We start from the raw sequence: 23,695 nt of genomic DNA, 5'->3' as shown, positions 1-23,695 counted from the left end.
TTATATTCTTTCACAGATTTAATATTTGTTATGGCCCTCATAACTCTGCATCTTCAACCCAGAAAGATTAAAATATATATGAAAACATTTACAGGATTTATTAAGTAAAAAGGTTCTTCGTGGTGCGTTCACTGACCTGATCGTAGATCACTTTCACGATGAGCGAGCAGCTCGGACACGTCGCCACCTCCTCGCCGTTCTCCAGATCCTCCTGCAGACACAACCACTTTATTCACTCTTTATTTACTTTATTACTAATTATCTAATTACTAATTACTTTATCTTTATTTATTTACTCTTTATTCACGCCAGCAGATCATTAAATATATATATATATATATATATATATATATATATATATATATATATATATATATAAAAAGAGAACTAAATATATCATCATTAATATAAGCATTTTCAAAAATAAGGAAAAATAAGGAATGAAAGTAACTTAAATAAATTCATTTATATGTTTAATCTATACAGTAATAATTGAGAAAATATAATATATTTTATACGTTTATTTATCTTTTGTATCTCTTAATATATTTGACGTTTTTAATTTACTTATTTAATGTGATATCTTTTTTCTTTTTAGGATAACTTAAAACGTTTGGTGTCTTTTATAACGTGATAAATCAAGGTTATTAATAATTACTGAAAATTATAACGTGTCATTTCAAGAGAAGAATACTTTAAAAAACAAATGTCTGATTCCTTATATCCTGATTTCTTCTGGCATCTTTCTTGTAAAAGATCATTTAAGAACTTTTATCTATCAACAAATGATGGCCGAATTCATCAAAGTACTTTAATTATGAGTAAAAGCCATTAAATACTTAGTTTACCAAGTTGAGAAGTCACTGGAGCGGAATACATTTAAAATGAGCAGATTATTGAATGCAGTTTGGTGTGAAGTCCATCAGTGTGGGAACATGATACACCAGGCTACTCATGCTAAAAACAAAAACATGTCTGCTAGTCTAAGAAGTTGCTTCTTTAATTATAAATATGTTTTAATTGAGTTAATCCTCCAACACATAAGAAGAAGAAGAAGAAGAAGAAGAAGAAGAAGAAGAAGAAGAAGAAGAAGAAGAAGAAGAAGAGGAGGAGGAGGAGGAAGAAGAGTAAGCTGTTAGCCTCAGTTACTTACTTTAGTTATGGCGAACTTGTCTCCGCAGGGACAGGGGAAGTAAAATGTCTCCGTGTCCTCGTCGTATTCGAAGTCCTCGATCTCCACTTCGTCGTGAAACACCGACATTTTCTAAGAAAACTGCGAAAACTGTCAGCTCAACATTTGTTACAGCGTGGGACGGCACGGCGTGATGACGTACGTGACTGCTGTCTCAGGTGTATGACGCATTACGTCTTTTCCTGAGAACTTTATTTAAATGATAAAATGTTGAATATATATATTGAAAAAAATGTTAGAAAAAATGTATGTATGTATGTATACATATATATATATATATATATATATATATATATATATATATACACATGTATATATACATGTATATATATATATATATATATATATATATATATACATGTATATACATGTATATATATGTATGTATATATATATATACACATGTATATATACATATATATATATATATATATATATATGTATACACATGTGTATATATACATGTATATACATATATATATATATATATGTATATATATATGTATGTATGTATATATACATATATATATATATACATGTATATACATATATATATATATATATGTATATATATGTATGTATATATATATATATATATATCTATATGTATACACATGTATATATAATATATACATGTATATACATGTATATATAATATATACATGTATATACATGTATACATGTATATAGATATATATATATATATATATATATATATATATATATATATATATATACATGTATATATACATATATATATACATATATATATATATACATGTATATATACATGTATATATACATATATATATATACATATGTATATATACATATATATATATACATATGTATATATACATATATATACATATATATACATATATATACATATATATATATATATATATATATATATATATATATATATATATATATATATATATATTATATATATATACCATATATATATATATATATATATATATACACACATGTATATATACTATATATATATATATGTATATATACACGTATATATATGTATATACGTGTATATATATATATATATATATATATGTAATATACGTGTATATATATATATATATATATATATATATATATATATATATACATGTGTATATATATATATACATACATATATATACGTATATATATATATATATATGTATATATACATGTGTATATATATATACATACATATGTATATGTACTTACTTTATTTTATTGCGTTTGTATAAAAAGGGATTTAGTATTTTCAAATACATACATTCATTTAGTTTAAATTTAAAACATTTGAAAAAACGGTGGTTGGTATATTATATAAATATATTTTAAAATAAACTAATAATAATGGTATATAATATAAATACATCTACATTTAATTAATGAAATATAGGCATTTAAAAATAAATACAAAAAATGTGGGGTCAGTATGTTAGATAAATACCTTTTCAATTTATAATAATAATTATTAAAAGGAGTAACAACCCGACTTTAGTTACTATAACAGAAATAGACAGGAGGAAACATGTGATGTTTCATGAGTTTAATATTCTGATCAATAAAACATGTTTCTGATATTTAATCACTTCCTGATCAAGAAAATAAAATTTCCTCAGAGTGCTGACACCCCGCCAAAATAAAACCAACACCCTCAGATTCACGGCTCGTACATTCAAAAACTGGAGTTATTGCGATACATTATTATAACATTATTCACATGATATTTATATTTACGAAGCGTTTGGATCCATTGCTACCGGGGAATGTTTTAAAACTTTATTTAACACACTTGTGGCCCCAAATTAAATAGAAATTAAAAACCGATTCTCTTATCACACAATATTCAATTTCTCTGACTTTTATATATTTTTCTTTATATTTTTGAAGGAAACACAGAATTGATAAAAGAGCTTTATATCCGAGGTAAAAACAGAATAAATACATTTTAAATGAGGGGAAACTAAATATTGTACGATAAGAAAAAGAATATTATGAAACTAAATATAATGTAATGTGTTCATTAAGAAAATAAAATGTAAAGATTTCTTGTTTTGGATCCAAACTCTTCACAAGCTGGTGATTTACATCCGAGTGCTGCGAGGAGCTTCTGTGGTTTGTGGTTCTAGCAACACACGAGGAGAATCGTTGGAGGAGCGAGCGCAGGACTACGGTGGCCCCGCAGGACGCAGGACTACGGTGGCCCCGCAGGACGCAGGACTACGGTGGCCCCGCAGGACTCAGGTCTACGGTGGCCCCGCAGGACTTCCATCCGCAGGATGGATGTTTGTCTTTGTTTTCCGGGTTTGAAGCTTCTTCTTCTGCTGAATAATAAAAAGTCCTCTTCAGAGTCCGTTTGGTTCAGAGTCCGTTTGGTTCAGAGTCCGTTTGGTTTGTCCTCTTAGTTTCCGGAGATTAAAACATTAGAAGTTCTGCAGTTCAACACTCTGACCCTGCCCACCTGCTGCTCAGGAAACCAGAGGAAGAACAGAAACACCAAAACACAGCTGAGTCTTTGGAGGCGTCTTTGTTTAGAACACCTGAGCAGGCTGGCGGGGGGGGGGTTTAGCACAGGAGAGTCAAACATTTGCTCATATTTTTCAGTTTTAATTTCTCTTATTGTGATTATGTTTGCACAGATACACTAACCCTAAAAACCTGATTCTGAGGAATACATTATTTATATTATATTTTTCTTTGACTGTCTTTCGCCTGTTCTGCATGCAGAGCAGAAACAAACGCTGGCTGTCTCTCACGGCACAGTCCACTGAAGAACGCTCCGGGACGCTGCGTCACTGCTGGGCCAGCAGGGCGCTGCGGTTGGCCTTCATCTTCTCCAGACGCTTGGCGAGGTGACTGTTACTCACCTCCAGCTCGTCGATGCGATCCAGAGCCGAGCGCAGCTGCAGGGACACGGAGCAAACATTCAACGTTCATGTTCACAGACCAGAAGTAACAAAGTAAATTCAATTAAATTTAATATATAAAACCTCTCTCTGAAGTTTCCTCTTCTCCACTTTCAGCTCGTCTTCGACCTTCTCAGAGTTTTCTGACGCCAGCTTGTATCGAGTCACCTGACCGTCCAGACGGATCACCTGACAAACACAAGGAACATCTTTATAAGATAAAGACTCTTAAAACACTTTTATCGTTTCACTTTATCTGACGTTAAGAAGTACGAACATTTTGTTCCAGCGTCGTGACTTCCTGTTCAGATTTCACCAGTTTGAACTTCATATCACTGATCTGTCTGTTGGCGTCTCCTGGAGGAAGAAAAGGTTTGATTATTAAAATAAAAACAGAGAGGCCCCGAGTCCTGGACCTGTCTCTAGTCTCAGGACCGGCCTCTAGTCTCAGGACCTGCCTCTAGTCTCAGGACCTGCCTCTAGTCCCAGGACCAGCCTCTAGTCTCAGGACCGGCTTCTAAACTCAGGACCGGCCTCTAGTCTCAGGACCTGCCTCTAGTCTCAGGACCTGCCTCTAGTCCCAGGACCGGCCTCTAGTCTCAGGACCGGCCTCTAGTCCCAGGACCGGCCTCTAGTCTCAGGACCTGCCTCTAGTCTCAGGACCTGCCTCTAGTCTCAGAACCGGCCTCTAGTCCCAGGACCGGCCTCTAGTCTCAGGACCTGCCTCTAGTCTCAGGATCTGCCTCTAGTCCCAGGACCAGCCTCTAGTCTCAGGACCGGCCTCTAGACTCAGAACCGGCCTCTAGTCTCAGGACCGGCCTCTAGTCTCAGGACCGGCCTCTAGTCTCAGGACCTGCCTCTAGTCCCAGGACCTGCCTCTAGTCCCAGGACCTGCCTCTAGTCTCAGGACCAGCCTCTAGTCTCAGGACCTGCCTCTAGACTCAGGACCGACCTCTAGTCTCAGGACCTGCCTCTAGTCCAAGGACCTGCCTCTAGTCTCAGGACCAGCCTCTAGTCTCAGGACCTGCCTCTAGTCTCAGGACCTGCCTCTAGTCCCTGGACCGGACTCTAGTCTCAGGACCGGCCTCTACTCCGAGGACCCGCCTCTAGTATGAACACCCATCTCTGGTCCCAGGACCCGTCTAGTCTCCGTTCTAAACCATCTCTGGTAATAAGAAGAACTCACTCTGGAGGTCCAGAAGATGAGGGTCCAGCCCGTTCTCCAGGCTGCTCCCCTCTGGATCCTGGACCCCGTCTGTCCCGTTCTTCTGTCTCTGATCCAGCTGAGACTTCATCAGCCTCACCTGCACACAAAAGCCAGATACTGACTCATAAAAAACATTAATCACCTCTGAGGAACAATGAAAAAAGAAGACAACAACTCCCATGATGCCATGCTGCTGCACCGCGTCTTTTCTTATTGTTTTCATTGAGGGACCCCGAGTGCAGAAAGTGACATATTGTACATTTGTATATTGTGAAGCAAACGTCACCTGATCTTGTAAACTCTCTCTTTCTTCAAAGAGTTTCTTCAGCCGGAGCTCTGCAACACAAAGAAAAGCTTTATTTAATCTGCTGATCGTCAGAGACACAGGTGACAATCGGCAGGTAAAGCGCAGGACAAGGAAGGCACTTACAAACAAAACTCCACTAAGTAATATGTTTAACTAACTTTTAAGGGTTTTAAGGGTTGGTAAGTAATTATTCTTACTTATAAGTGCTTGAATTATTACGGGAGTCTATCTGCCCCCTAGTGGTCAGAAATCACTTCATGAAGCCTCATGTTGAACACGTTTAAATGTAAATTACACACAAACATTTCATCAGAGTTAACCCGATTATTATTATTATTATTTGTGGCTTCATCTGAATTACCAAGCACCAACATTTTCAATCAATTATTTCTCCCAAAAAAATTATGGATTGAATTATAAACATTACAATTATTAATATAAATAAATTAAGTTATTAATCATACAAAAATGTTCATAAATGAGGTAATAAATACAGTTTCTTACCCCTGTAAAGTGTAGTGATTTCACTGGCAAGAAAATCTCAAAGACACATACTGATAAATACATAAAGTAAATAAAATATTAGAAACTATACAGTAAATTTAATCAACATGGCTGCCAGACAGAAGCTACAGAACCCAGTCAAATAATTTAAATATGATTTTATTTGTTGGCTCAGTGCTGACGTTTTAATACATTTCATTGTATATCTTAACCTCATGAATGGATAATATCCATGTGGATATTAATAACTGGGAATAACATTTTAACTGCGTTCTGTCCAATAATCGTAGCAGTGAATGTTTCCGCTCCAGCTTGCAGCACCAGGAATAAAAAACGAGCCACACAGAAGTCAGATTCAAGCTTTATTATTTCTGATTATTTAGTTTTTATTAAAGAAGACTTCATGAAGGGGAACTTCAACACACATCATACAGGCAGTTTGTGATTTCTTATAATTACGCATTAATGGCTTCATAATATGAAAAAAGAAAGTGTCTGATCTCTAAAGTGAATATCTAACTTCTTTGCTCCCTGACGGAGGTGAAAGAAGCTGAAGGTTTGTGAATTACTGCGATGAAAAAATCAGAAGCCTCAAAACGTTTACGTATTTTGTGATTTTGAGCAGAGACTCCAGGAATTTACTGCTCGCAGCGAAATAACAGACCGCCACTTAACATTTCATGTTTTTTCCAAGACAGCTGCAGGGATGACCAAGTATTTCTGTACTTCACGTCACCAGTGCTAAGCTAACGGCGGCTAATGTTAGCGCGATGACGTTTAGTCTTATTTAGATACGTGTTAGCAACCAACGTTTTTAAGACACGTAGAAGCTTCAGTAAGTCATGAGTCGGGGATCTACTGACGTCTTTAATGTCGGAGAACAAAAGGTTGAAATCTCTTCAGCTGGCGTTCCCACAGAACCACAACCTCCGTCCCTGCCTGCCTCCTCGTCCACCTCCTCACAGCTGTCCGTGTCTCTGTCCGACAGCTCCCGGTCCTCAGCGTGTGTCGTCTCGTGGACACGTAGATCCTCGGCGATCCCTTCCCGCAGGCTCATGAACACCAGCTCTGGCAGAGCCATCGCCTTGATTTCCTCCGCAGTTATCTCTATCAGCCTCCTGAAGGAAGAGTTTGTGGGAAACGTTCGGGGCTTTTTGAGTTGCGTCTCAACAATTTCTTCAACAACAGGTTCAGCAAAGTACAGTTCGACAAAAACAAATTCCTCGGACCAGCTCGTCGCCGCAGGATGTCTCCGACTTCGCTTTTCTTCTTCTGCGTCAACAGAATCCCTCGTTTCTTCTGGAGAGGATTCCACATTAAATGTACAAATGCTCGGTAAGTCCAAGGGATTTTGTGGCGATTCTTGGTCAGCCATTGCGGGAGGATCCTGAGCGTCTTCGTGGACTTTCCTCGAGTCCACGGAGACGTGATAAGTGTGAGGTGGTCCCGCCAACATCCCTGAGACTGAGCAGTCATTTATCCTTGCCAGATTCTCACTTTCAGGATCATCTGGGTTTTTACTTCTTTCTGGTGAGTCCTTGATACCCGTCACTTGTCCTGTTGGTTCTTCAACTGAGTCACGCTGGTCCGACACATTTTCTGCGACAATCTTAAGCGTCTCCTGGAACTCTGAAATCCACCGTTCGAGAGATTCTGGGACCTCTGGGAAGATCCTCGAGATTTCAGCTGCGAAACCCTGATTTTCTTCAACAAACCCTCTCAGCATGCTGTGAATCGTGTTTTCCAAAAGTATCCAGTCCTTCCACATCTCCACTGATGAAGTCTTTCCCTGACTCTGAACCGGTTCATAAACCCCCCAGTTCTCCGGTCTCTCAGGTGTACCCGACGTTCCCCCAACGGTTGCCTCCTCTGCTGTTAGAAATGCATCAAGATCTGAAGGTCCGGTTTCACTTGGACCTTCAGAAACACCAGAGAATCTTAAATCGCCCTCGTTCTTCAAGGCTTTTTCTTTGTTACGGGGACTTCCCAAGTTCCCTAAAACTTGTCGTTGGTGCACGAGACCTTGAGAAGTTTGACCCATCGGTACAAACGTCTCATTTTCTACCAAATCTGTGAGAATGCTTGAATCTTCATCTTCAGAACGTTGTCCATCACACTCATCACCACCGATCTCAGCCTCATTTTCTTTCAAATTGTCCGCTGATGTCGGAGTACAGAACTCGTTTATTTTATATTCTTTCCCACCCAAAGCTGCAGAAACAGCCACGACTTCCCCTCCTGAACCGCTGACATCTCTGCACGTGTTTCCATCTTTCTCTGGATTCTGGAAAATTGGATCAACAGCCGACAAAGGATTTTGCGCACAATCCCTGTCAGAAGATTGGTTTCCCGTCACGTGTTGTTTTTGTTTCTCATGAGCAGCCGTGAGACTCGGCCATGAAACAGACACTTGAGTTCCTTTCTTTTTGCAGATTTGATCGTCAAAGGAGCGCTCCATTTCTGTCACAAGGACATCCTGGTTTAACGGTTTGGTTCTGCCTTTAAAGGCCTCAGAGTCAACGAATCGGGCGACTGCAGTTTTCGGCTCACACGTTCCCGGTTGTTTTTTCATTCCTTTATTTCTAAGCAATGAATTTCCGTCCTGTCGGATTTGAGATGTTTCACTTCCTTTGCTTCTTGGCAGTTTCCTTGCGTCCTTGTCTCCCCCTGCTTTGTCTTTGGCCCGTGTATCAAACCCCTTCACCGGTGTGGTTTGCTCGCCAGTGGACGTGGCATTTAATAAGTTCACGGCGTCCTGTAGGAGTTTGCTCGTCTCTGCCGGCTCTCCAACTTTCCCTGAAAGACCATGAAGAATCATTGGAGGACCAGACACACTTGACTGGTTAGAGACGAGAGAATTAAACTTTGTTGGGAATTAGCCCGAAAACTGACTGAGGGAGAGATGAATCAACGTCGTGATCGTAGAAGAATTAAAAGTCTTCAGGATGAGGCTGAAGTGGCATTTATTAAACGACACAAACATTCAAACTTGATGAAATGCACATCGGAAAAAATTACTTTAATATTAAACTAAATTAGCTTGAAATCAGTAAATGTGTCGTAGTTCTTGTTTTTATTTTATCTCTGAAGTTTAGTCAAGAGACAAAGTGACTCAAAGCTTTTAGTTAAAATATTACTTAACAAGTCTCTGAATTTCTCCTTTTTATCATTCAAACTTAAAAATTGATGATCTTGAATCATTTTGATTTAATAGAAAGAAGTACATTTATTTAAAAAATCACATTTTAAGACTTTCAAATTGATTAATTAAGATCATGATTAAAGGTTTAAAAACTTCTTTAAAAACTTCTTACATTGTTGTCTTTATATTGTATAATTCTGAACAGTATTTAAGTGTTTTTATTTTCTTGTTTGTTATTTTTAGTATTATAAATGATCATTATGTGTTCATAACTGTTTGATTATTCTTACCCAGCATGCTCTCTCTGCCGCCGTGAGACGGCTCCTGAGCCAATCGAGAGGCAGACTCTGCGCTGACATCATCATCCTGTCCCGTCTCCCCATTGGTGGAGAGTTCAGGAGACACGACCACGCCGTGTTTCTGTTGGGAGGAAATCATCAGTCAGTACACAACCAATGAGAGGGGCTCTCTGCGTGACGTCATCACTCAGTGACGTCATCACTCAGTGACGTCATCACTCAGTGGAGGCAGTGACATCACCTTCAGTAAATCTCGCAGTCGAACGACGTCGTCTCTGAGCCGGTCGCGTTCGATCTGAACGATGTCAGCGATTTCTATCTGCCTCTCTAACGCCTGAGAGGGGGAGGTTAGAGGAAGAGAGAGGAAGAAAAGATGAGGAAAAGAAGAGGGAGAGGAGGAAGTGGAAGGTGAAGGGAAAGAAGTGAAACAGGAAACAGAAACATGAGTTGTTACGAGGTTCAGAGAGGGGACAGCTTCCTGACTGCATGTTATCTTCTGTGGTGTCTAACTGTGTCGTACCGCCATCTTCTTCTCCTTCCACTGCAGAACTTCCTGCAGGTCAGAGACCTCCTGACAGTAAGAGCTGCTCCTCACCCGGAGCTCAGACACCTCCTGGGGGGAGGAGGAGGAAAAGGAAGAAGAGGAAAAGAAAGAAGAGGAAAAGGAAGAAGAGGAAAAGGAATAGAAGGAAGAGGAAGAAGAGGAAAAACTTTATCCTATAAAATACTCAAGAATACATAAGATTATTAGAGGAGAGGAGAGAGAGAGACAGAGAGAGAGAGACAGAGAGAGACAGAAAGAGAGAGAGAGAGATAGACAGAGAGAGAGAGAGAGAGAGAGAGAGAGAGAGAGACAGAGAGAGACAGAAAGAGAGAGAGAGATAGAGAGACAGAGAGAGAGAGAGAGACAGAGAGACAGAGAGACACAGAGAGACACAGAGAGAGAGACAGAGAGAGAGACACAGAGAGAGAGAGAGAGAGAGAGAGAGAGAGAGAGAGAGAGACAGAGAGAGAGACAGACAGAGAGAGAGAGAGAAAGAGAAATAGAGAGAGACAGAGAGAGACAGAGAGAGAGAGAGAGAGAGAGAGAGAGAGAGACAAGACAGAGACAGAGAGATTTTTTTTGATTTTTCAAAAACACTTTATTTACATATTCTTAAAACAAACAGTTTACTCATAAAGTGTAACGAAAAATCATATTATCATATCAAAAAATATACATTTATAAATAACAACTCCATAAATATATAAAAATTATCCAATAAAAACCTGTGCAAAGTGTAAACATTCATTGTTCACAGTGCAGATAATATTTTTAAAACACCAACGTTCTTTAAAAGTGTCGAGATCCCCGGTATGTTTGTGAAACCTAAAATCGAGCCAGAGTCTTGCCCTGATATTGCACAGCCACACTGTCTTGGCCTCCTGCCCCTCTCTGTTCTCAACTCTGTTTTTCCTGCTAATGTATATGGCCATTTTTGCCTCTCCCGAGAGGAAATTTAGGAGCTGCCACTTTTCTTTGTTGTCTTTTTTGTAGGCAGCTCCCATGATAAAAACACTCTCGGTAAAAACTACGTTAAAAAGACTAAAAACAAATGTTAAAAGAGAGAAGAACTCTGTGAGTCTCTTACACTCAGTAAAAACATGGAATACAGTCTCACGTAGGTTGCAGAAAGGGCATTTGTTAAAAACAGCGGGATTAATAACGGCGATAAAAGCGTTACAAGCGACGGCACCATGTAAAATCCTCCACTGGAGGTCGGCTGTCCGCTTTTTGAGGGGAGGTTTGTAAAAAGACCCCCACTGTGGGCTTGGTCCACTTCCTGAACCCAGTCTGTTGCTCCACACAGTGGAGGGTCTGCTGCACAGGCCTTTCTTGTGGATGCTTTTGACACAGTTCATATATAGAGTCTTTTTGTCGGCTCTGTGCAGCGTCAGTCCTGCCGGGTTAATGACCTTGAGCAGGGGACCGGTCAGTTCTCCCAGCCCTGGGCTCAGGTTGATCTCTGGAAAAGGGTCTGCTGGGTCTGGAGAAGCCTTCCCGTCACCGTAGTCTTTTATCTGGCTCCTTTCCTTCCCCGATAGCCTCTGGCTCCACAGCTCCAGAATCCTCTCAGCCACTCGAACGGAGGTCAGACCCAGCAGCAAGCCCAGGGCTCGGGCATCACTCAGCGCCGGCCCCACTGCATCCACCAGTTGCTGCAGGCACAGGGTTCTGGACCTGCAGAGCGCCACCATCAGGCTGGGTGTGCTGCTGCTGCTGACGTCCAGCCTGGCTCTGTAAATTAAAGGCTCCTTCAACAACCAGTGCAGAGAGTCCGCCATTGGACACCTTTTATGATTAAAAAGGGCCCAAGACTTAAAAACACCCTGATAAAATGGAGGCAGCCCATTTAACTTTAAAAAATTAGAATCAGTTAAAAACAGAGCAGCATCCAGCCCCAGGTTATTTACACGTCTGAGAATGCAGCTGGTCACATCTCTCCACACCAAATCAGCCGGGCCGGTAAGATATTTTTGTAAAAACTGAAGTCTAAAAGTGGCTGTTCGGCTGGCCAGGTGGACAAGGCCCTGTCCCCCCTCCTCTCTGGATAAAAACAGCACCCCCTGTGGCACCCAGTGTAGACCATCCCAAAAAAAATCTACCATTTCTTTCTGCAGTTTTGCTAAAAGGCCAGAGGGAGGGTCTACACAGGTCAGACGGTGCCACAATTGGGATGCTACAAGGTTGTTTAAAACCAAAACCCTACCTTTAAAAGACATCTGAGGGAGCAGCCACTTCCACTTGGAAAGCTTTCCCTGAATCTTTTCTGTGACGTTCTCCCAGTTCTTCTGGACAATAATTTCTTTTCCTACAAATACTCCGAGATATTTCAGGCCGTCAGTTCTCCAGGTGAGGCTCTGGGGAAGAACTGGGAGACCGCCACGCCACTCCCCGACAGCGAGGGCCTCACTTTTCTTCCAATTTACCTTCGCTGCCGATGTTACACTAAAACTATCTACTATATCTGTTAAAATGTCCGCATCTCTCTGGCTTTTATAAAAACAATAATATCATCTGCGTATGCGGATAAAACAAATCTGCTATTAAAACCAGGTAAAACCAGACCTTGTAGGCTGGAGCGTATTTTGCAGAGGAGAGGTTCCAGGGAGAGCGCATAGAGCATCCCCGACAGAGCACAGCCCTGCCGGACCCCTCTACACACTCTAAAAGGAGCACACAGAGTACCATTAAACTTCAGCACACTCTCAACTTCACTGTACAACACCTTGATCTTGCCTATGAAACCAGCGCTGAACCCAAACTTCTCCATTACTTTCCAGAGGAAGTTGTGTTCAACGCGGTCAAAAGCCTTTTCCTGGTCTAGAGAAATCAGACCAGTATCACAGCCCAATGAGCTGGAGACCTCCAAAACATCTCGAATTAGGTAGACATTGTCTACCATGGACCTGCCGGGCACACAGTAGGTCTGGTCCCGGTGGATGACCTGCTCCATAGCCCCCCCCAGCCTGGTGGCCAGAGCTTTGGACAGAAGCTTGTAATCCACACACAGCAAAGACACAGGGCGCCAGTTTCCGATGTCCTGCAGGTTTCCTTTCTTGGGCAGGAGCGTTATCACGGCCCTGCGGCAGGACATCGGCATGGAACCAGAGGCCAGACTCTCGTTAAAAACATCTAAAAGATCTGTTGCTAAAATGTCCCAATATGCTTTAAAAAACTCAACAGTGAGGCCGTCGATGCCGGGAGCCCGCCGTCCTTGCATTTTTTGCAGAGCAGCCTGTAGCTCCCGTGTGGTCAACGGCCCCTCCAGCTGTGAGTTGGTTTGCTCTGCTACCTGAGGTAGTCCCCCTAAAAACCCCTCTAAAAACGTTTCCTCCCCCTCGTACTCACTCGAGTATAGGGAGGAATAAAAACTCACAGCCCGTGTTCTGATCTGGCTTGGTTCCGTTATCTCTTGCCCTGTGACTGAGAGCAGTGAGTGGATTACCCTCTTCTGTCCGTTCTTCTTCTCCAGGCCGAAGAAGAAACTGGATGGAGCATCCATTTCGGTGGCGTTTTGGAACCGGGACCGGACCAGTGCGCCCTGGACTTTAACGTCTAGCAGGTCGGCTAATGCCATTTTTTTTACTTTGAGGATTTCAATATATCCTCGATCTCCTGTGGACTCACTTATTTGTTCTAGTTCCACTATATCACCCTCCAGGTCTTTCATAGATCTGGTGATGTCATGTGTGACATTGAGGGTGTGCTGCTGACAAAGCATTTTAATTTCAGTCTTACCATGGTCCCACCACTGCCTAAGACTGTTAAAATCACTCTTCCTTTGCCTAAAAACACTCCAGAAATAAATAAAAGCTTCTCTAAAATTTTTATCAAATGTTAAAACTGAGTTAAAGTGCCAGTATGCGCTTCTTGGCAACACATTTCTTATAAAAACATTACATAAAAGCAAAGAGTGATCGGTAAAACCAACAGGTATAATATTACACATTTTAAAAATGTTAAAATGATGTTTAAAACAATAAATACGATCTAACCTGGCAGAGGAAATCCTATTCCCTCTGCAGTGGGACCATGTGTATTGTTTAGCCTCTGCGTTCATCCTCCTCCATACATCCACCAGACCATGAGAGCGGACCAGCTGCCTCAGAACATGCTGGGACGCTGGATGCGGCTCTGCGTGGTTCCGATCTAAAAAAGCATTTTCTGTACAGTTAAAATCCCCCCCCAAGAATAAAAAATCCTCCGAGGCACAGCTATTTAAAACATCATTAATTTTTTGTAAAAACAACTTCCTCTCTGCACCGATTGTTGGGGCATACACATTTATAAAAACAGCATTAAAAAGGTCAAACCGGGCTTTTACTAAAAGCAACCTCCCCTCGATAAAATGCTCGACCTCCAGTGAGACTGGAGTAAAAGATTTGGAGAAGAGGAAGCCCACTCCTCCACTAAGAGATGTGTTGTGGCTTAAAATGACTTCCCCTTCCCACTCCCTCCTCCAGTCTATCTCGTTAGAGCCGTCGCTGTGCGTCTCCTGTAAAAAAAGGACATCAATGTGTTTTAATTTTGCAGTTTCATAAATTTGTGTCCTTTTTTTAAAAACTCTGGCTCCGTTCACATTTAAAACACCCACTTTAAAAGTATCCATGGCCGACATGTTAAAATAAGAAAAAATAAAAACAAATAAATTAATTAAGACCCCCATCATCACTGTTTATTTGTTTTTTTACTTTAAGCACCAGTTTTTTTAATCTATAAACCTCCTGCTCAATGAGGCCAGACTCTTTTTGGCTCATATGGAATCTGCTTGAGCTAATAAAAACGAGTAAATCCGGAAAATAATCCTCCACTTTTACTCCATGTTGGTTTTTTGTGTGTTGGAGGAAAACTTTCAACATTTCAACTGAGTACATTTTTGTTTTCTGGCTGTTGGTCAGAGTAAAACCAGGGATGTCGCTGCTGTCTGACACACACTCCTCTTCACTAGCACTGTCTTCTGCCTGTCCCTGCTTCCTGCCTGTCTGTCCTTCCTCCCCGACTTTACTATTCTTGGCATCACTGGATGCACTCTGACTTTTCTTTTTCCGTTTTGTGGCAGGTTTTGTTTTTTTAACCTCTTCCTCCATCTCTGCCTCTTCTACCTGCTCACTCCACGGAACCTGTATTTTTCCTGTCCTCTCTCCTTCTACACCACCCATTTCCTCCACTACATCGCCCGCTTCCTTTTCCTCTTCTGTCCTTACCTCACTCACCTCCTCTGCCTCACTTGCCTCCTTTACCTCTCCTACTCCTACTACACTCACCTCCTCTGCATCCCCCCCCTCTTTTGCTACATCACTTACCTCCTTTAAATCTTCTACTCTCATCTCCTCTGTACCACCTACCTCTTCCCCACCACCCATCTCTTCTACAGCACCTATCTCCTCTACCTCTTCTCCTCCCATACCACCTGACACCCCCTGCACTTCCTCTCCCTGTTTTTTTTGTTTTTTTTCCCCATTTTTTTCCACCACACCAAGTGAATTAACACCACCTATCCCGTGTACAAAGTTGGACACAGCAGCTGCGCGTCCTGGCGCGGCGCGTGGAGCGGCCACCGGCCGCCCCAGCGGAGAGCCCTCCTCCGAAGCCGCGGCTTCTCCCGGCGAAGAGCCCCCCGCCGGGGGAGCGGCAGCCGCTCCTCCAGGATCAGGCGGAGCTGGACCCCCGCGCTTCGGACAGGCTCTCGCGGTGTGTCCCTCCTCCCCGCAACCAAAACATTTCATGACCGATGAAGTTGCAAATAACACGTATTCATAATCATCTACTTTAACGTGGAAGCGGAGGTTGAGCTCCGCATCTCGGTTATTCAGTATCATATACAGCTGTCTTCGGTGAGACACTACGTGCTTCAGCAACTGAGACTTACATCCAGACAGAATCTTTTTTACCGGGGAAACAACTTTCCCGTGTCTGGATAGTTCTCTGCTGAGAAACTCATCGGTTATGAACGGAGGGACATTAGATATTACCACTTTGGTTGCGGGCAGAGTGAGTGGCATCACCTGCACAAACACTCCGCTCACCGTAATACCTGTCTCGATGACGCGGTGCACCCGCTCCACCTGGTCCAGGAAGATGACAACAGCCCCGTTCATCCGCGCCAGAGACTTCACACTGCTGTGTCCGACCTTGTCTCCCACAGCTAACCCGATCTCCTCAACGCTACACGGGAAGCCGGCTGATATTTTGATCCCGTGCTTCCTCGTTAGCTTGGTATAGTCTCCATTTGCCATGACGTCAGACGCCGGCCGGCAGAACACCGGCAGGAGAAAAACACCCAAGAGCACCCCGACTATCCACCCAAACGCACCAAAAAGTAAACTAAATCAAACTGTCACCAATGAACTAAGTTAAATCAAAACCCATTATTAAATAAAGTAAGAAAAAGAAAGTATCGAATTAGCACCTGCTCAGCGTCTCACTCACACAACCAAACTCCCAGCATGCACCGAGAGAGAGAGAGAGAGAGAGAGAGAGAGAGAGAGAGAGAAGAGAGAGACAGAGACAGAGAGAGAGAAAGAGAGAGACAGAGAGAGAGACAGAGAGAGAGACAGAGAGAGACAGAGAGAGAGACAGAGAGACAGAGAGGAGAGAGAGACGGAGAGACAGACATAGAGAGAGGGAGACAGAGAGAGAGGAGAGAGACAGAGAGAGAGAGAGGAGAGAGAGACAGAGAGAGAGACAGAGAGAGAGAGAGAGAGAGAGAGAGGCAATGTACTCACCGTCAGGAGCTCTTCCGAGCGTCTCACTGTCCCCTCCATGTCTCTGAAGAGGAACTGAAGGACACTGTGAGCCTGACGCTCACGTTCAAACTCCTGAAGACAGGAAACAAATCAGCTGTATTAAACCTTTAATCTCAATAACACCTTTAACATCAATAACCCCTTTAATATCAATAACACCTTTCACATCAATAACCCCTTTAACATCAATAACACCTTTAATATCTATAACCCCTTTAATATCAATAACACCTTTAATATCTATAACCCCTTTAATCTCAATAACACCTTTAACATCAATCACCCCTTTAATATCTATAACACCTTTAACATCAATAACCCCTTTAATATCAATAACACCTTTCACATCAATAACCCCTTTAACATCAATAACACCTTTAATATCTATAACCCCTTTAACATCAATAACACCTTTAATATCTATAACCCCTTTAATATCAATAACACCTTTAATATCTATAACCCCTTTAATATCAATAACCTCTTTAATATCTATAACCCCTTTAATATCAATAACCCCTTTAATATCCATAACACCTTTAATATCATTAACCCCTTTAATATCCATAACACCTTTAACATCAATAACCCCTTTAATATCTATAACCCCTTTAATATCAATAACACCTTTAACATCAATAACCCCTTTAATATCTATAACCCCTTTAATATCAATAACCCCTTTAATATCAATGACCCCTTTAATATCTATAACACCTTTAATATCTTTAAACCCCTTTAATATCAATAACCCCTTTAATATATATAACCCCTTTAATATCAATAACACCTTTAATATATATATCCCCTTTAATATCAATAACCCCTTTAATATCAATAACCCCTTTAATATCTATAACTCCTTTAATATCTATAACCCCTTTAATATCAATAACCCCTTTAATATCCATAACACCTTTAACATCAATAACCCCTTTAACATCAATAACCCCTTTAATATCTATAACCCCTTTAATATCAATAACACCTTTAATATCTATAACCCCTTTAATATCAATAACACCTTTAACATCAATAACCCCTTTAATATCTATAACCCCTTTAATATCAATGACCCCTTTAATATCTATAACACCTTTAATATCTTTAACCCCTTTAATATCTATAACCCCTTTAATATATATTACTCCTTTAATATCAATAACCCCTTTAATATTAATAACACCTTTAAAAGATTAAATATACAGATGAGGCATCGTGTGATGCTAACTGAGTCGGTAAATAATGTTGACGTATCAGGTGTCTCCTGACCTTGGTGCGGTCCTCACAGTGTCTCCTGGACTCCCACAGCAGCTCCTCCATGTCGCTCAGCTCCTCCTTCAGAGTCTCCACCTGATACATAACAGTTGACTTCTCGTTGTGGAGCTGAGCGTTAGAAACCATCGCCTTACGGTACTTCTCCTCCGACTCTGCCAGAGAGTCCTGGACACATGACATCATACTTATTATTATTATTTGTATTATTATTTATCTTATTATACTGCCCTGGTATAAGTATTATATACAAGTACTCTCATGTCTCTGTACTATACATTACATATATTTAAAATATTATACGAGTACCCTCCTGTCTCTGTACTACACAGTACATGTATTTAAAGTATTATATAAGTACCCTCATGTCTCTATACTACACAGTACATATATTTAAAGTATTATATGAGTACCCTCATGTCTCTGTACTACACAGTACATATATTTAAAGTATTATATAAGTACCCTCATGTCTCTGTACTATACATATATTTAAATTATTATATAAGTATCCTCATGTCTCTGTACTACACAGTACATATATTTAAAGTATTATATGAGTACCCTCATGTCTCTGTACTACACAGTACATATATTTAAAGTATTATATAAGTACCCTCATGTCTCTGTACTATACATATATTTAAAGTATTATATAAGTATCCTCATGTCTCTGTACTATACAGTACATATATTCAAAGTATTATGTAAGTACCCTCATGTCTCTGTACTATACTGTACATATATTTAAAGTATTATATGAGTACCCTCATGTCTCTGTACTGTACATGATATATATTTAAAGTATTATATGAGTACCCTCATGTCTCTGTACTATACAGTACATATATTTAAAGTATTATATAAGTACCCTCATGTCTCTGTACTGTACATTATATATATTTAAAGTATTATATAAGTACCCTCATGTCTCTGTACTGTACATTATATATATTTAAAGTATTATATAAGTACCCTCATATCTCTGTACTGTACATTATATATATTTAAAGTATTATATGAGTACCCTCATGTCTCTGTACTATACAGTACATATATTTAAAGTATTATATAAGTACCCTCATGTCTCTGTACTGTACATTATATATATTTAAAGTATTATATAAGTACCCTCATGTCTCTGTACTACACAGTACATATATTTAAAGTATTATATAAGTATCCTCATGTCTCTGTACTATACAGTACATATATTCAAAGTATTATGTAAGTACCCTCATGTCTCTGTACTATACTGTACATATATTTAAAGTATTATATGAGTACCCTCATGTCTCTGTACTGTACATGATATATATTTAAAGTATTATATGAGTACCCTCATTTCGCTGTACTATACAGTACATATATTTAAAGTATTATATGAGTACCCTCATGTCTCTGTACTATACAGTACATATATTTAAAGTATTATATGAGTACCCTCATGTCTCTGTACTATACAGAACATATATTTAAAGTATTATATAAGTACCCTCATGTCTCTGTACTATACTGTACATATATTTAAAGTATTATATGAGTACCCTCATGTCTCTGTACTGTACATGATATATATTTAAAGTATTATATGAGTACCCTCATTTCGCTGTACTATACAGTACATATATTTAAAGTATTATATGAGTACCCTCATGTCTCTGTACTATACTGTACATATATTTAAAGTATTATATGAGTACCCTCATGTCTCTGTACTACACAGTACATATATTTAAAGTATTATATAAGTACCCTCATGTCTCTGTACTGTACATATATTTAAAGTATGAGTACCCTCATGTCTCTGTACTGTACATTATATATATTTAAAGTATTATATAAGTACCCTCATGTCTCTGTACTACACAGTACATATATTTAAAGTATTATATAAGTATCCTCATGTCTCTGTACTATACAGTACATATATTCAAAGTATTATGTAAGTACCCTCATGTCTCTGTACTATACTGTACATATATTTAAAGTATTATATGAGTACCCTCATGTCTCTGTACTGTACATGATATATATTTAAAGTATTATATGAGTACCCTCATTGCTCTGTACTATACATTACATATATTTAAAGTATTATATAAGTACCCTCATGTCTCTGTACTACACAGTACATATATTTAAAGTATTATATGAGTACCCTCATGTCTCTGTACTATACAGAACATATATTTAAAGTATTATATAAGTACCCTCATGTCTCTGTACTATACTGTACATATATTTAAAGTATTATATGAGTACCCTCATGTCTCTGTACTGTACATGATATATATTTAAAGTATTATATGAGTACCCTCATTTCGCTGTACTATACAGTACATATATTTAAAGTATTATATGAGTACCCTCATGTCTCTGTACTACACAGTACATATATTTAAAGTATTATATAAGTACCCTCATGTCTCTGTACTATACATATATTTAAAGTATTATATAAGTATCCTCATGTCTCTGTACTACACAGTACATATATTTAAAGTATTATATGAGTACCCTCATGTCTCTGTACTACACAGTACATATATTTAAAGTATTATATAAGTACCCTCATGTCTCTGTACTATACATATATTTAAAGTATTATATAAGTATCCTCATGTCTCTGTACTATACAGTACATATATTCAAAGTATTATGTAAGTACCCTCATGTCTCTGTACTGTACATTATATATATTTAAAGTATTATATAAGTACCCTCATATCTCTGTACTGTACATTATATATATTTAAAGTATTATATGAGTACCCTCATGTCTCTGTACTATACAGTACATATATTTAAAGTATTATATAAGTACCCTCATGTCTCTGTACTGTACATTATATATATTTAAAGTATTATATAAGTACCCTCATGTCTCTGTACTACACAGTACATATATTTAAAGTATTATATAAGTATCCTCATGTCTCTGTACTATACAGTACATATATTCAAAGTATTATGTAAGTACCCTCATGTCTCTGTACTATACTGTACATATATTTAAAGTATTATATGAGTACCCTCATGTCTCTGTACTGTACATGATATATATTTAAAGTATTATATGAGTACCCTCATTTCGCTGTACTATACAGTACATATATTTAAAGTATTATATGAGTACCCTCATGTCTCTGTACTACACAGTACATATATTTAAAGTATTATATAAGTACCCTCATGTCTCTGTACTATACATATATTTAAAGTATTATATGAGTACCCTCATGTCTCTGTACTATACAGTACATATATTTAAAGTATTATATAAGTACCCTCATGTCTCTGTACTACACAGTACATATATTTAAAGTATTATATGAGTACCCTCATGTCTCTGTACTATACAGAACATATATTTAAAGTATTATATAAGTACCCTCATGTCTCTGTACTATACTGTACATATATTTAAAGTATTATATGAGTACCCTCATGTCTCTGTACTGTACATGATATATATTTAAAGTATTATATGAGTACCCTCATTTCGCTGTTCTATACAGTACATATATTTAAAGTATTATATGAGTACCCTCATGTCTCTGTACTATACTGTACATATATTTAAAGTATTATATGAGTACCCTCATGTCTCTGTACTACACAGTACATATATTTAAAGTATTATATAAGTACCCTCATGTCTCTGTACTGTACATATATTTAAAGTATGAGTACCCTCATGTCTCTGTACTGTACATTATATATATTTAAAGTATTATATAAGTACCCTCATGTCTCTGTACTACACAGTACATATATTTAAAGTATTATATAAGTATCCTCATGTCTCTGTACTATACAGTACATATATTCAAAGTATTATGTAAGTACCCTCATGTCTCTGTACTATACTGTACATATATTTAAAGTATTATATGAGTACCCTCATGTCTCTGTACTGTACATGATATATATTTAAAGTATTATATGAGTACCCTCATTGCTCTGTACTATACATTACATATATTTAAAGTATTATATAAGTACCCTCATGTCTCTGTACTACACAGTACATATATTTAAAGTATTATATGAGTACCCTCATGTCTCTGTACTATACAGAACATATATTTAAAGTATTATATAAGTACCCTCATGTCTCTGTACTATACTGTACATATATTTAAAGTATTATATGAGTACCCTCATGTCTCTGTACTGTACATGATATATATTTAAAGTATTATATGAGTACCCTCATTTCGCTGTACTATACAGTACATATATTTAAAGTATTATATGAGTACCCTCATGTCTCTGTACTATACTGTACATATATTTAAAGTATTATATGAGTACCCTCATGTCTCTGTACTACACAGTACATATATTTAAAGTATTATATAAGTACCCTCATGTCTCTGTACTGTACATATATTTAAAGTATGAGTACCCTCATGTCTCTGTACTGTACATTATATATATTTAAAGTATTATATAAGTACCCTCATGTCTCTGTACTACACAGTACATATATTTAAAGTATTATATAAGTATCCTCATGTCTCTGTACTATACAGTACATATATTCAAAGTATTATGTAAGTACCCTCATGTCTCTGTACTATACTGTACATATATTTAAAGTATTATATGAGTACCCTCATGTCTCTGTACTGTACATGATATATATTTAAAGTATTATATGAGTACCCTCATTGCTCTGTACTATACATTACATATATTTAAAGTATTATATAAGTACCCTCATGTCTCTGTACTACACAGTACATATATTTAAAGTATTATATGAGTACCCTCATGTCTCTGTACTATACAGAACATATATTTAAAGTATTATATAAGTACCCTCATGTCTCTGTACTATACTGTACATATATTTAAAGTATTATATGAGTACCCTCATGTCTCTGTACTGTACATGATATATATTTAAAGTATTATATGAGTACCCTCATTTCGCTGTACTATACAGTACATATATTTAAAGTATTATATGAGTACCCTCATGTCTCTGTACTATACTGTACATATATTTAAAGTATTATATGAGTACCCTCATGTCTCTGTACTACACAGTACATATATTTAAAGTATTATATAAGTACCCTCATGTCTCTGTACTGTACATATATTTAAAGTATGAGTACCCTCATGTCTCTGTACTGTACATTATATATATTTAAAGTATTATATAAGTACCCTCATGTCTCTGTACTACACAGTACATATATTTAAAGTATTATATAAGTATCCTCATGTCTCTGTACTATACAGTACATATATTCAAAGTATTATGTAAGTACCCTCATGTCTCTGTACTATACTGTACATATATTTAAAGTATTATATGAGTACCCTCATGTCTCTGTACTACACAGTACATATATTTAAAGTATTATATAAGTACCCTCATGTCTCTGTACTGTACATATATTTAAAGTATGAGTACCCTCATGTCTCTGTACTGTACATGATATATATTTAAAGTATTATATGAGTACCCTCATGTCTCTGTACTATACAGTACATATATTTAAAGTATTATGTAAGTACCCTCATGTCTCTGT

At 38.2% G+C, this 23,695-nt stretch overlaps 2 protein-coding genes across 15 annotated transcripts in view; both read right to left on the bottom strand.

Annotated features, from left to right (window-relative positions):
* The window catches only part of dph3 (diphthamide biosynthesis 3), a 3,031-nt gene extending 1,681 nt beyond the window's left edge, over window positions 1–1,350 (bottom strand). Inside the window, exons 1-2 of the mRNA XM_029427137.1 lie at window positions 1,154–1,350; window positions 137–211 (exon numbers count right to left, since the gene is read on the bottom strand). Coding sequence (XP_029282997.1) covers window positions 137–211; window positions 1,154–1,261 — 183 coding nt within the window. The 5' untranslated portion in view covers window positions 1,262–1,350. The remainder of the gene's footprint in view (window positions 1–136; window positions 212–1,153) is intronic.
* Window positions 1,351–2,744: 1,394 nt separating this feature from the next.
* lrrfip1b (leucine rich repeat (in FLII) interacting protein 1b) overlaps window positions 2,745–23,695 on the bottom strand; it is a 36,269-nt gene continuing 15,318 nt past the window's right edge. For 9 of the 14 annotated variants that reach the window (XM_029427091.1, XM_029427092.1, XM_029427094.1 and 6 more), the window contains 6 exons: window positions 18,141–18,311; window positions 16,848–16,940; window positions 10,099–10,191; window positions 9,820–9,912; window positions 9,570–9,699; window positions 5,697–8,933 (listed from right to left, as the gene is read on the bottom strand). In XM_029427091.1, coding sequence (XP_029282951.1) covers window positions 6,970–8,933; window positions 9,570–9,699; window positions 9,820–9,912; window positions 10,099–10,191; window positions 16,848–16,940; window positions 18,141–18,311 — 2,544 coding nt within the window. In that variant the 3' untranslated portion in view covers window positions 5,697–6,969. Of the gene's footprint in view, window positions 4,117–4,203; window positions 4,309–4,396; window positions 4,477–5,305; window positions 5,424–5,612; window positions 5,663–5,695; window positions 8,934–9,569; window positions 9,700–9,819; window positions 9,913–10,098; window positions 10,192–16,847; window positions 16,941–18,140; window positions 18,312–23,695 lie in introns of those variants that run through there. The other 5 variants (XM_029427097.1, XM_029427105.1, XM_029427104.1 and 2 more) reach the window with 4 other exon arrangements.

The sequence above is a fragment of the Cottoperca gobio genome, unplaced genomic scaffold (genome assembly GCF_900634415.1).
Source record: "Cottoperca gobio unplaced genomic scaffold, fCotGob3.1 fCotGob3_293arrow_ctg1, whole genome shotgun sequence".
Lineage (NCBI taxonomy): Eukaryota > Metazoa > Chordata > Actinopteri > Perciformes > Bovichtidae > Cottoperca > Cottoperca gobio.
The sequence above is the reverse complement of the archived record's forward strand: the minus strand, read 5'-3'. Positions and strand labels throughout refer to the sequence as shown.